The sequence below is a fragment of the Sardina pilchardus genome, chromosome 4, assembly GCF_963854185.1.
Source record: "Sardina pilchardus chromosome 4, fSarPil1.1, whole genome shotgun sequence".
NCBI classification, from domain to species: Eukaryota; Metazoa; Chordata; class Actinopteri; order Clupeiformes; family Clupeidae; genus Sardina; species Sardina pilchardus.
In genome coordinates this window covers 27,009,358-27,023,861 of record NC_084997.1, presented here as the reverse complement: position 1 = coordinate 27,023,861, position 14,504 = coordinate 27,009,358, and the positions used below count along the sequence as shown (strand labels likewise).

Genomic DNA, 14,504 nt, shown 5'->3' with positions numbered 1-14,504 from the left:
GCATCAAAAGGCCCCAGCGAGACCCTCCCCATCACTTTAGCTGTAGCAGTGAGAGCACCGGCCCCAGCGCGAGCCTCCCCATCGCTTAGCGTTAGCGGCGAGAGCACCGGCCCAGCACGACAGTGTCTTAATTAAAGTCAAGAAAGAAGTGGCAAACACACCCCTGATAATGAGAACACAAGCTGTCACATTCAGTTTTTTCTTTCTTTCTTTCTTCTTCTTTTTTTTTTTTTTGGGGGGGGGGTGTTGGGGTGTGGGAAGGAGACGAGGGATGAGAGCAGTTCTGAATGGCAGAATATAAAACAGAAATAGCACTTTCTATCTTCCCTCCTGCTTTTTTTAATGCTAGCTGCGGTGACACATGCACAAAACAGACACAACACACACACACACACACACATACACACACACACACAAACACACACTCACACACACACACACACACACACACACACACACACACACACACACACACACACACACACACACACACACACACACACACACACACATACACACACACACGCCAAGCTCACATATAAAAAAAACCCCACACATCACACTCTTCCTGGCAGTGTTGCGCACCACAGGCGCTATATAGCCCCCCGTTTCCTCCGCTCACCTCCCGTGTCCGACAGCCTGCCGCGGTAGATCTTGTCCTCCACCACGTCGGTCCAGTAGAGCAGGCTGCGGTTGAAGTGGAAGTCCAGGGCGATGGTGTTCCGCAGGCCCGGCACCAGCAGGCTGTAGTCCCGCTTGTGGAGGTCGATGCGTCTGATCTCGTGCCGGATGGAGAAGATGATGAACGGCTCGAAGGGATCTGGAACGAGATTGGCGGTTTTGGAAGAGAATGACAACAACAACCACGACGACGACGACGACAACCGGCAAAATAAGCGGGCAGCAGACGTAAGATAGGAGAGGGGAGAAGATGGTCGCCATAGGCAGTCAGGGGGTGGGGGGGGGGGAGGAAGCCGGGTTCAGAAAGTAAACAAGCACCAGCATGTCTTTTCTTTAGCCCATCAGCCGTGCCAGCTGGTTTTACTAATTAGTTCCACATCCTGGCAGGAAGTTGGCTTTAATCAGAAAACTTACATGATTGGTCCAAAATAACGGGATGAGTGAGTTTTATTTTTTTATATAAATATATATATACGACGAACGTCCAGGTCTGAGGATAACAACATGAACTCGGGCCAATACTCAAAAGTGGGCTGGTGTGCATGCAAACAGGCAGAGGCACACACACACACACACACACACACACACACACACACACACACACACACACATACACACACTCACAGGCCACTAAACATACACTCCCACTCACAAAAGCACTCCATTAAAAAGGAGGCTTTTACACTGATGGGCCCTGCTCATCTCTTGCTCCCACGGGAAATATGAATGCACCAATCCTGAAAAGTATGAGCACAACTTGAGCCAACACAACCCCTGACACACTCACTCTCTCACACACACATACACACACACACACACACAAACAGCATTCACCGACATGCATCCCCACGCCATATATCTCGTCATCCACAATGCTAACTAATGACCCGGACGTGTTTTTTTTTTTTTTTTGTTCATTCCCAAGAACAATTTAAAAGCATTTGGCAGGCTTGCAGCTGTAAAGACATTAGCCTCTCAATGGGGGCCTGTGCTGATTGTACTTCCCGCTGCAGCCAGATGATTGCCCTCTTTATTGCAGTGGATGAAGCAGCGAGTGCACGCAAACACACACAACACACACGCTAACAAACAACAGCGCAGCAGCACGGGGGGGGGGGGGAATTGGAGCTACGCCACGGCCCGTGTAGCCGCTCACATTAGATTGAGATTAAATGGAGCCGATGGGGGGAGGCTTGCTGTGCGCTCAAAGGCCCTATGTGAGGCGGAGCCTTAATTCTAATATGTTGCTAAGTGCTGTACGCGCGGGCCAGGCTACGAGAATTAGATTACGATCGGAGCCTCTGGAAGTTCCCCTCGCAACAATAATGTTGAGACGTCCAGTTCAATTTTGGGCGGGCGAATTACACCGCTGGGTAATTGCGTTACGGAGGCACACCACACCTACGCTAAAGCACTGCTTAGCTCTTTACGCTAGCAGGATAGAGCTCTCCTGCACAGCAGTAATGCTCATGTCAATTAGCACAGATTAGCAGTACCTCGATTGATCTTGTGCCATTCCACATGATGTCTTAGAGGGATCTGGTGTCAACCAAATCCAGTCAAGATATTGCGGGAGAATCAGATTTGATTAGCTTGCAGGGCCAAGCATGACAGTTGACCCATGTGATGGTTTACTGAGCGGTTATTAATAAATTGATAAAGATGCATTCACTTCTGGCATGGCATTGAGTCCACATGGGAACAGACAAGAAAGCAATATTAATTCTCAGGTGGCTGGAAGAGTCTTAAGAACTGAACATGACACTGGTCAGCTGTGCTGCTGTCTCAAGGCATGACTGTTGTAAACAAAGCTGCTGATATCTCCTTGTTGGCATTTACTGCACAATAAACGTGAGATGTAGTGCACAGGACAACGCATAATTGTGTTTCCTATCTGCTCTGTGGGGAAAAACAAAGTAATATTGGGTTTCCTCAGATGACATACTGTACCCTTGGGTATCGCAACAATATCTATAGCAGTTGGGTAAGGACACACACACACAGACACACAGACACACACACACACACACACACACACACACACACACACACACACAGACACACACACACACACACACACCAACACCACTCATACTGAAACATGGCTAACGCCCATTCTTCACCAAAATCACACACACAGACACACACACACACACACACACACCAACACCACTCATACTGAAACATGGCTAACGCCCATTCTTCACCAAAATCACACACACAGACACACACACACAGACACACACACACACACACACACACACACACACACACACACACACACACACACACACACACACACACACACACACACAGCTCTCATCACCTGTGCTGTGGCAGCTCTCTCCGTCCGGGCCCAGGCTCCAGCCCGGGTAGCAGGAGCACTTGACCACCGTCTTCTGCTGCTCGCAGCGTTGGCTGCACTTCAGGTGCCTGCTGCAGTAGTCCACCACCTCGCAGCTGCGGTTGTCGGAGCCAAGATGGAGGCCCGTGGGACAGGAGCACACCGCCCCCTTGCCCGGGACTACGGAGCACTGGTGACTGCAGCCGCCGTTGGCCTGCCTGCATTTGTCTGAGAAAAAGAGAGACATGGGAATTGTTTTTTTGTGTGTGTGTGTGTCTGTGTGTGTGTGGTTTTGTTACAAATATTCATTTCTTTATGAGGGCTCTTTTCTTCTCAGAATCAATTTGCTTCCCTTCCCATTGTTTTCATTGTCAAATTAAGATAAAAATGTCAAACAGCTTTCTTTCTTTTAATCCCTCTTTTCATCAATTGCTACTCAGGGCTATTGATAAATGTGGAGGGAACTTTAGCTATACTTTATATGCAGAGGCCTATGCGATGTGCTGGTGGGCAATGTGTGATTCGTTTCTGTTGGGGCGTCAAGGACGGTGGTGAGATATGCAATCTGCTGTTCAGTTCCCACGTCTTTGCGGCCGGGCAGAAGACAGCTAATCAAACAGACTGGCCGAGTGCTTTGTACAAGCGCTAAAATATACATGCCAGCGGGACGCCGCGGCGCGAGCAACAATGTTGCATTATGGAAACAGTATGGCAGACTCTACAAGCCCAGAGTGAAATATCACAGGCACTCAAGATGGCTTCATTACAGCCAGACCTTCAAATGCCGAAGACAACCAGACACATAGAGAGAGAGAGAGAGAGATAGAGAGAGAGAGGCAGAGAGAGAGAGAGAGAGGCAGAGAGAGAGAGAGAGAGAGAGAGAGAGAGAGAGAGAGAAACGGATGGAAATGTGTGGGAACTGCCTCAACCTGATAAGGAAATCAATCTTTGCTGTTTCCTCATCCTTTGTCCATTATATTTTAATGAAAACCTTTATTTCAAAGAAACTCTTTAAACTCCATCTCCCTCTCTCTCTCCCTCTCTCTCTCTCTCTCTCTCTCTCTCTCTCTCTCTCTCTCTCTTTACTGCTCGGCACCTCATCCACGTTAGAGAAAGACAGATCCGTGTGTGATGACATGAAAAGAATAAGATAAAAAAAGAGAGAGAGGGGAGGGAGTGAGATTGCCAAATGACACTGTGGCAAGGTCTCTCTGCTTGCAGCGGTTTTGGAGACGATCCCCATTTTGGCGCCCCGACAAGAAAGGAAATGAGTTCGCTCCACATGGGACCCCCCATCCCCTCGGTCCGCCGCTGGGTCGGAAGGCACAGACTATCGGGGCCCAGGGCTCCCCAAGGTGCTTACGCTGGGAACCATCCCCCCCCACCGCCCCACCCCCAATCAATCTGCCCCTCAGGCCCCCTAGCCCTCACTCCTCTTATGCCCCCACTGTCCCCACTCGCACCTCGGCTTGCCCCCGGGAGCTGTGTTCCAGACGCTAACGGCCCAAATTCATCTGTGTCCCTGGACCATGTTTTCCCTCCCTGCTACGCAGCCCTTTGCTACTGCTGTCAATGAATGATCCTCTCTCAACAAAACAAGAACAACAAGGGGAAAAAAGCAGACAGCACCACTGGCACTGAATCTTGACTAAAAGGGAGTGTTCCATTCCTAGTTCTTGAGTCTCTCTCTCTCTCTCTCAGTCCTCCAGATTCTCTAAAGCAAAACAACAAGTACAAACACAAACACAAACACAATTACAGCCACCAATATTGCAGAAATGTGTTCTTCTTTCTCAGACAGCAGATGCATTAGCCTTTTTTTTTTTCTCTCTCAACATCCCCCAAGGCCACTAACTACAGCGGGCATTCAAGGCCTCCTTGGGGAACTTAACAGAGAATACAGTAGGCTCTCTATACTTATTTCATTATGTTTCTATTCAGCACCCACATCTCTCCTTCCAACTTGCAGGCCAGACACTGATTCACAGTGGCATATCAGTGTAAACATATAGTCATAAGTAAGACCACTTCTTCAAATAGTATTGAGTACTTTTTTTTGCGTGTACTTTGGGTCTTCTCATCTCTGCTGGAAACAAAGCCTTTCCTGGACATGCTTCACAGCCTTGGCACAGAAGGTATCTATTTCAATGCGTTTCCCAGCAACCTGCTTAAGCTCCATTTGAACGGGTGTAATCTTATTTTGTGTGTTATCATTCATTAAACAAGATTAACACTAAGTAGCAAATTGAAATTATGCAAATCCAATAAGGTTTTTCAGACACAGATCGACCGACAATAATCATGGCATCCCTAAATATTATGACAGGCTTTCATAAATAACAACGCAATAAAGGAGAAATTAAAACATCCCCTCTCCATTCGCAGCCTTACCAAGGGCCATGGAACAGGACATTGATACAAGGGTTCATGTGCCCCAATTTGTGCACATATTTGTAACCCAATGGTTTTCATTATCGTCTGTTTTTCATAAACAGGCCCCTGAACAGGCGACTGAAAAATAGTCCATTTATCAACAGCAGTTACTTAAAGCAGTTGTTACAGCTTCTTAGCTTAAGAGCATAACTTAGGGTTATGATAGCAGAGTAATCACCCGTTTAACAACAACTAACTGAATCAGTGCTGAAATAAATCATCAGGACGAAAGCACAATTACGAGACAGACAAAATGACGTTATGGAAAAAAGGTGTTTGGAGTTTAAAACTAATTGACAGCGAATTCCCCTGCCAGATCTCCTGCTCTGTTAGCCACCACAGGATAGACTTTGATGAGGGGTTCTTAGCTGAGCTCCTCAGGATAGTCCTGCTATTATCGCCACGGAAACCCTGCCAATGCGTCAGTTCTCCCACGTGGAACATCTGGGCTTGTTAAAGAACCGGCGGAGAACTGTCAGCCCCCGCCAAGCCGCCCGACTTCCTGTTTTTCATCGACGTACGTACCACAGAAGGGGCCTTCGTCTGATTGGTCGGCGCAGTCCCTCCTGCCGTCGCAGATCTTCTCCGGGGGCAGGCAGGAGGAGGAGTCGTTGGCGCAGGGGTGCCCGGGGGGCTTGCAGATGGCATCGCTGCACGCCTCCTCGTCCGAGCGGTCCTCGCAGTCGCTGTCGCCGTCGCACACCCAGCTCTTGCTGATGCACTTCCCTGGGGAGGGGGAGGGGAATGGAAGGGGGTGGGTGGGTGGGGGGGGGGGGGCAGAGCAGAACATCTCAAAGTTAGTTGAGCTGAGGCTTATCAAACTCCATAAACACACACACACACACACACACACACACACACACACACACGCACAGACACGGACGCACACACACACAGTACCCACTCACAAAACAACATTTTGATGGCACCTCATCTAATAAGCCACATTCGGTGTGGGTGAGACAACAACGACAATGCAGAAACAGCCGAGGAGATCTAGGAGTGGGAAGAAGCGTCTGCTACACTGTGGAAAACCGCACACAGAAACACATACAGTACACATAAACACACACACAGATGCACATACTTGAATTTCCCCTTGGGGATCAATAAAGTATCTATCTATCATCTATCTATCTACATACACGTACACACACACACACACTCACACACACATACACACACACACACACGCAAAAACACACATACAGACGACACATGCACATATACAGATGCACACACACACACACACACACACACACACACACACAGACAGAAAAGGGGCGGTAAAAAGCACATTTCGGATGACATTTACAGAGATTTCCCTCTTACCACAGAAGAAATCATGTCAGCTAATCAATCAATAATCATTCTGCTATGTCGACCAAAACAACACAAAACAAATGATAGAATGATTATTGATGTATACACATGTAGGCCTACAACCACAACCACAACCACAACCAACCACACATACATTCATAATCAACTGGAAAATGTTTTTTTTATTTATTTTTTTTTATCAGCAAGTGCAGAAGACGCTAAGAGAGAGGCAGCAGCCTGACCACTCATAATTGATCACAGACAGTAAACAAAGTGACCGGGTCTATCCCTCAGTTCAGTAGACGGAGATGTGGTGAAATTAGCGGCTCTATAGAAAAGATTAATCAGTGTGATTTTTCCCAGACAGGTCGGCTAACCGAAAGCTACCGCTGAGATCAAAAGAACCATGCAAGCATTTTTTTCTCCTCCTACTCATCTTAGATCTAAAAAAGATGTTTTGCCATCAAGCGTTTTCTTCTTCGCTTTTTTTTTTCTTCATTTTTTTCTCAATGGTCCGTTAAAGGTGGAGGCTGCTGTTAAAACATTTCACAACATCAAACGAAGCAAGAACAAAAACAGCACTGGAGAAAAAATAGATAAATAATGAAAGTGGAGGTCTTAAATGGCGATGATGGTTGATGTCTCTTTTCATGACACCCAACTACAATTAGGCCATCTGCAACATCAAAGCGCTTGGCTCCGATTGATTTCACAAGTGTCTGGTTCGGAGGCAAAAAACTCCACCAAAAGGAGTAACTTATCAAAACACACAGGTCTGTTTCAGAGCAAGCATGCAATCGCCACACGCTGTGGAAAGCACATATTACACATTTCCATATCTCACGTGAAGCGTTAAAACACAACACACACACAGCACTAAAATCATCTTCATCTTTCGTTTTGGTGATCATAGCGAGTGAGAAGCCGGGATGCAACATCCTGCGCACACCTCATTGTGCCTGGTGCCTCCTCGACTCATTGAGCCTAATGCTGAATAATAAATGGACGGCTTTCATGTGCAATGTGATATTTTTTGCCCTTTGTCTGATAGCTTTTGACATATTAAATGAGACTTCCTGCTGTCTCACAGCACTCTATGCCTGACAAATGGTTGTGTTGTAATGGGAGGGGTGAGGGTGTGTGTGTGTGTGTGTGGGGGGGGGGGGGGGGGGGGCTTAGAAATGGTAATATCAGTCATCATAAAGGTCATAGTGTCAGCTAAGACAAACCGCAGCTTTTGCCTGAGCTGAGCGAGGCAGATTCAGTCTGGTTCGCTGGGACACATGCGATTCATGGTGGCGGGTGTGCTCGCGCTGTTGACTAACACAAACAACCTCTTTGAGTATATCTGCTCTCAGCAGTTTCTCAAGGCAACACTGGCCCCCCTGTTCCATCTCGCTTCCTTTCCATGTTTCGCCCGCATACGCGCGACTGCGCTGTGATATAAAACCGCCGCTACGTACCCGACTGGCGATAAAGTGCGTGCGTGTGCGCGCCTCAAGAATAATTTTCTGCAAAATGTTTCAGGACCGGCCCGAGGTGAAAATTTCTCTGGCAGATCAATAATGTCTTCAGCTGGCGGCACACTGGAGGAATCTCAAAAGCCCCCCCTGTCCCCCCCCCCCCCCCCGTCCCCCGTCCCCCTCGCACCCCGGCGAGGATTCCGAGCACGCCACGCGAGGCTGCCAGGGGAGCGGACGAAGCCGGAGAATACAAATAAACCCCTGGTCTATTCCCCCATGGTGCATTGCGTGTGAAGCCTAGATAATGCAACATCATGCAGCACGGAACATGTCCAGTGATCAAAATCTCCAGCCGCGGGGAAAAGGGAAAGGAAAAAAAAAAAAAAGATATGGAAATGAATTCACTGTGGCTGGAGGTTGGCCCGAGGAATATGAATACAAATACACCGCTACAAGTGCAAAATAGAGACAGGCTTCCCATCAGCATAGTCGCACGACCCGGCATGTTAGAGTCTCGAGAACATATGTTCCACACAACACACTGTGATATCTGTGAATGCAGTGCGCACTCTCTCCCTAGATGTTATCCGGCTGCCTGTGCATTACTATGTAATAAACATGCCATTGCAGATGACAAACACTTCCATTAGTGGTTCTGAGAATATTTGCTTTGTTAAATAATAGTGTTCTGCAACCATCTTCATATATTTGCGATGCATGAATGCAAAGTAATGAAAGAGTGCATTTTAATCTACTTTACATATACTATAAATGTATGTTATTGTTGAATTGTAGTAGCAGTAGGCCTATTATTCTATTTACTGCTACTGTTTTTGACATTTCATTTCCGGGCTGTGGGTGTTCACATTTTAGTGAGGGGTGCAACGCAATACACTAGATGAAATGATCATAGGTGAATTGACCAAGGCACTCTTCCAAAAAAAGTTTAAAAAGCATTCATTCATAGGCTTAATCATGTATGCTCATTACAAATATCAACCTGTTTCGGCCTTAGCTACGCCTTCATCAGGGCAAAGTCAATTCAAGATTGATAGAATACAATACCAGATGAAATAGATAGATAGATAGATGGATAGATAGATACAGTAGATAGACCGATAGATAGATAGACAGATAGATAGATAGATAGATAGATATATACAGTAGAAAGATAGATAGATAGACAGATAGATAGATAGATAGATAGATAGATAGATAGATAGACAGATAGATAGATAGATAGATACAGTAGATAGATAGATAGACCGATAGATAGATAGACAGATAGATAGATAGATAGATAGATAGATAGATAGGCACCAATATATAGACAGATAGACAGACAGATAGATAGATAGATAGATAGATAGATAGATAGATACTTTATTGATCCCCAAGGGGTAATGAACTCTCTATGCTATGTTAAGAGGTGTCCTCTGGTCCAGTCCGCTCACCTGTGGTCTTGCAGGTGAACTTGGCGACGGGGTCGCACATCCTGCGGGTGCCCTGGCAGCTGGTCTCGTCACTGCCGTCCTCGCAGTCCTTGTCTCCGTCGCAGCGCCAGCGCTCCGGGATGCACGTCTCGTCGGCGCGGCAGTGGAACTCGTCCACGCTGCACTCCACCACCATGGGGGGCAGGGCTGCCACCGTGACGACAAACAACAACAAGTGTCAACAACAACAACAACAAGTGTCAACGACAACAACAACAAGTGTCAACATCGACGGAGCGCATTCGTGGGGGTGGTTGGTGTGTCACGCCGACGTGACTCGACACGACACGCTCTGCCAGCGGGTGACATTTCCGTTGCTATCTGAGCGCGCGCCGCGACACCGGGCGAGTCAACGCGATTACGGCGGAGCGCGTGTCGTGTCGGGGGCACACAGGTCAACCAGAGACGAGATGTGTGAATTCCGCTGCCCTCTGATAGGCTCTGGCCCTTACTCTAGCGCATCACTCACACACAAATACACACACACACACAGACACACACCACACACACACACACACACACACACACACACACACACACACACACACACACACACACACACAAACACACACACACAGAGACATCAACCATCATTCACACACACACACACACACACACACACACACACATATTGCGGGGTCATGCCTTTTCTATCCTCTCCTGCACCCTCTTCTCTCACGTCTCAATAACGATAGCCAAGAGGCCGCGTTCCCACCAGACCGGCGTTGTAATTGTAACTCTGTTTCATTCCCTTCTCTTCTCTCTTTGTTTTATTTCCTCCTGCGTCTACAAGCTCAGCCTCCGAGTCTCCAGGCGAGTCGGCTGATGTGTCAGCTCTCCTCCCCCAGCAGAGAGGCCCGGCGGCTGGGCCCTACACCGGCCGCCTGGGCCCCTTCTCTCTCTCTCTCCCGCCTCTCTCTCTCTCTCTCTCTCTCTCTCTCTCTCTCCCGCCTCTCTCTCTCTCTCTCTCTCTCTCTCTCTCTCTCTCTATCTCTCTCTCTCTCTCTCTCTCTCTCTCTCTCTCTCCTCTCTCTCTGTCTCTCTCTCTCCCTCGCTCTCTCTCTCTCTCTCTCTCTCTCTCTCTCTCTCTCTCTCTCTCTCTCTCTCTCTCTCTGTCTCTCTCTGTCTCTCTCTGTCTCTGTCTCTCTGGTGGAGCTGGACGGGGGCCCCCGTGGGATTTTGGGGCACCTGAGAGGGCCCCTCCGTCAGCGGTCGGGTTTGATGAATGGCTTCCTCATTTCGGTGACAAGCCAGCCAGCGGAAAGCGGAAAGCCGTACAGATCTCCACTCAGCTTTCAGAGGTAATTACAACAGATAACACGATTCAAATCTGGTGGAAGGCTGAACACACACACACAAATAGACACACACACACACACACTCTCTCTCTCTCTCTCTATCTCTCTTTCGCTCTCTTACTCATCTCCCTCCCTCCCTCCCTCTCTCTAACTCTCCCCAGTCTCTCTTGTACAAACCAAGAAATAAGATCAGATCCCCCATGAGTAAGGAGAGAGTAAAGTTTGAAACCCATTTGTTTTTTTTGGTTTTAGCTAAAGGCCTATGCACAGTAATGCAGTAATCATGCCCAATCTTTATAATGTACATACTTATAAATGTTTTCTTATTTCCTGCTTTCTAAACGGCGAATCTGTAAATGAGTCTCCTCCTGTGCTCCAGAGAGCCTGCTTACGGACCCGCTCATACATATGAATGGTGATGGACATCATTCGACATGCTAGTCTCAAGGAGAGAGCGCTCACACACTTATAAATATACATGTTAAATATTACATATAAGCGATGATGTATGTGTGTGGGTGAGTGAGGTGAGACGCCATGATGCTCTTGAGCCTCTGCGTGGTTGTGTGTGTGTGTGTGTGTGTGTGTGTGTGTGTGTGTGTGTGTGTGTGTGTAACTGTAACTGTAACTGTGTAAAACTTTCAGAGGTTCTGATCCTTGTTCTGACCCTTGTCCTTAAATTCATACACACTCAAAAAAATCAATAATCAAGTAACACCAGCTTGAATTGCTAAGGGACCAACGCCGTAAATATTGCACATCAGAAGCTGTACAGTATGCTCATGGCCAATTCATGACATTTTCAAGCCGAGTCATTCTGAGGAGATGATGTCTTAATTATGACATGCTGATGGATCCAAGAACACGACACAGCCACTCTTTACTTACCTCAAGCAAGAAGGCTGCAAAGCCAATACAATATAGCAGCCACACTACTAACAACTGTTTCTAGGTAAAAATATCTAAAAATATCAACTATTTCCCAAAATGGACCGTATAACGCTATACCGTGTAAGATTATGTCCTCTACTGAAAAACAGGTATTTTGGAGGTACATTTTTATATTTATTTTTTTGTCCCACACAAATCCCATGCACACTATCCTATTTCTGTCTTGCTTCATCTTGGGGATTTCAAACCCCTGATATATTAAAGCTGCACTATGCAAGTTTTGGTGTACAGCACACCTAGAAGGTTTGCTATGTAAAAGGCACAAAAACCACACAGACACCACCGAAAAACCCTCTAGGCACTGAGCTTCCTAAAATGTTTACTGGTGTCTATATTTGGGGATATAGTATAAGGGCCCCAAACCCCCACAGACAGAGATACAAAAACAAACAAACACACACACACAAACAAACACACACAGACAAACACAGACACACAGACAAACAAACACACACAGACACACAGACACACAACCACACACACACACACACACACACACACACACACACACACACACACACACACACACACACACACACACTCTTCACCTCTAAGATTCTTTCCTGCTACTGTATGTTCCAGCCTGGAAGAGGGAACTGCATAGTGCATATTCTGGGTGGCTGGAAACACCACATGTGCTTATCAGTTCTGTCTAAAACACGCCTCCAAAAGTGTCAAAGTGTTGCATGATTCTGCATTAGCAGACCTTTAAGGACATGCAATGCCCAGCACTGTACTGAGTAATGGTACATCATATAACATTACATTACTGTAATTCCCGACTATTAGCCGCGGCTTATTCCTTCATTTTGTAAAATGTCTTTCGCTACGAGGTTGATACACGGGGACAGTTAATATGGTATTAATATGGTTTTGTTTCTTTTAACTTGCATAAAAAACAGCCCTGCGGCTTATACACAATGCGGCTAATACACAGGAAATTACTGTACATTACATTACTGTATATTAGATTACATTTGGCTGACGCTTTTTAGCCAAAGCGACTTACAACATGGTAAACATTTCTCATTTCTTTGTAAAGCAATTCTCACAACAATTCTAGGACAATGTAGAAAGGTAGAGTGGAATAAGAATTAGTGCATTGAGTGCACTTCGAGGGCTGAGAACCAAAGGGGCATAAGTGACATTTTGGTCAAAATCACCTGAAAGCTCTTGATGAGCTCTATCTAGCTGATAAAATCATAGAAGTAAAATATTTATAAATATAAAGTTATTGAACAAAAAACAAAGGTCTTTAACAGTGAACATATAGAAGCAGATCGATTTATTTTGGCTCTCCTGTAAAGTTGGTGAAATGTCACTTACGCCCCTTTGGTTTTCCACCCTCGACTTATTCTTTTTTTTTTTTTTTTGCTCCACGCACCTGGCATGGCGCCGGAGCAGGTGGCGTTCTCGTCGCTGAAGTCGCCGCAGTCGTTGTCGCCGTCGCAGGCCCAGTTGTTGGGGATGCAGCGGCCGCTGGTGCAGCGGAACTGGGTGTTGGAGCACGACTGGGCGCAGTCCGCCTCGTCACTGCCGTCGCCGCAGTCCTCGTCTGCAGCACAGGGGAACAGGCCAGCAGAGGTCACTTAAGGTCAGCGCAGGGCCACATCCAGCACAGGGGAACAGGCCAGCAGAGGTCAATTAAGGTCAGCGCAGGGGAACAGGCCAACAGGGGTCACTTAGGTGGAGCCGTGGCCTACTGGTTAGGCCTTTGAGCTTGTAACTGGAGGGTTACCGGTTCGATCCCCGACCAGTCGACGGCTGAAGCTGAAGCAAGGCACCTAGACTAACCTCTCACTGCTCCCCGAGCGCCGCTGTTGGGCAGGCAGCTCACTGCTCTGGGTTAGTGTGTGCTTCACCTCACTGCGTGCTGTGTGTGTTCACAAATTGGGATAAATGCAGAGACTGACTTTCCCTCACGGGATCAAAAAAGTACATACTTATACTATACTATACTTATACTTAAGGTCAGAGAGGTCAGAGCAAGGCCACATCCAGCATAGGGAACAGGCCAACAGAGGTCACTTAAGGTCATAACAGGGCTACATCCAACACAGCGCCAGCCGGCCTAGATGCTCAAGTCAGATAGTCAAATGGAATCGATCACAAGACAACGAATCGATGGACTAGATTCACCAGCCAGCACACCATTTGCTAGCCAGCCTAGCGCTAGACGCTATTCATTAGCCAGTCAAGTAGTGGACAAGTCTCTAGACTAGACACACTAGCCCGCCTGCACTTGCTTTAGCCAGATACATTCTGCCAGATTTGTCATGAAATAAACATTGGCAATAGAGTAATTATAATCATCTGCCACTAAGCAAATATCTCTGAGATCTACCTTTATCTCAGTTTTGAAATTATCCATAACTTTGTGTGGCGTTTACATCAAATTGGCCCATTTTTGTTTATCACAATACCCCAACATAATTCTAAACTTCTACACAAAGAGACAGATTTATTACGTTCACCAGTGCTAAGAAGTAGAGCATTAGAAGAGTGAAATCTATTTTTA

The 14,504-nt window shown here is 46.9% G+C and overlaps 1 protein-coding gene across 1 annotated transcript in view; it reads right to left on the bottom strand.

The window, feature by feature from the left end:
* The window catches only part of LOC134078920 (low-density lipoprotein receptor-related protein 1B-like), a 263,590-nt gene that overhangs the window by 149,555 nt on the left and 99,531 nt on the right, over positions 1–14,504 (bottom strand). The window contains 6 exon segments of the mRNA XM_062535086.1: positions 623–820; positions 3,008–3,253; positions 5,984–6,184; positions 9,699–9,861; positions 13,313–13,316; positions 13,367–13,541. Of these exon segments, the coding sequence (XP_062391070.1) occupies positions 623–820; positions 3,008–3,253; positions 5,984–6,184; positions 9,699–9,861; positions 13,313–13,316; positions 13,367–13,541 (987 nt within the window).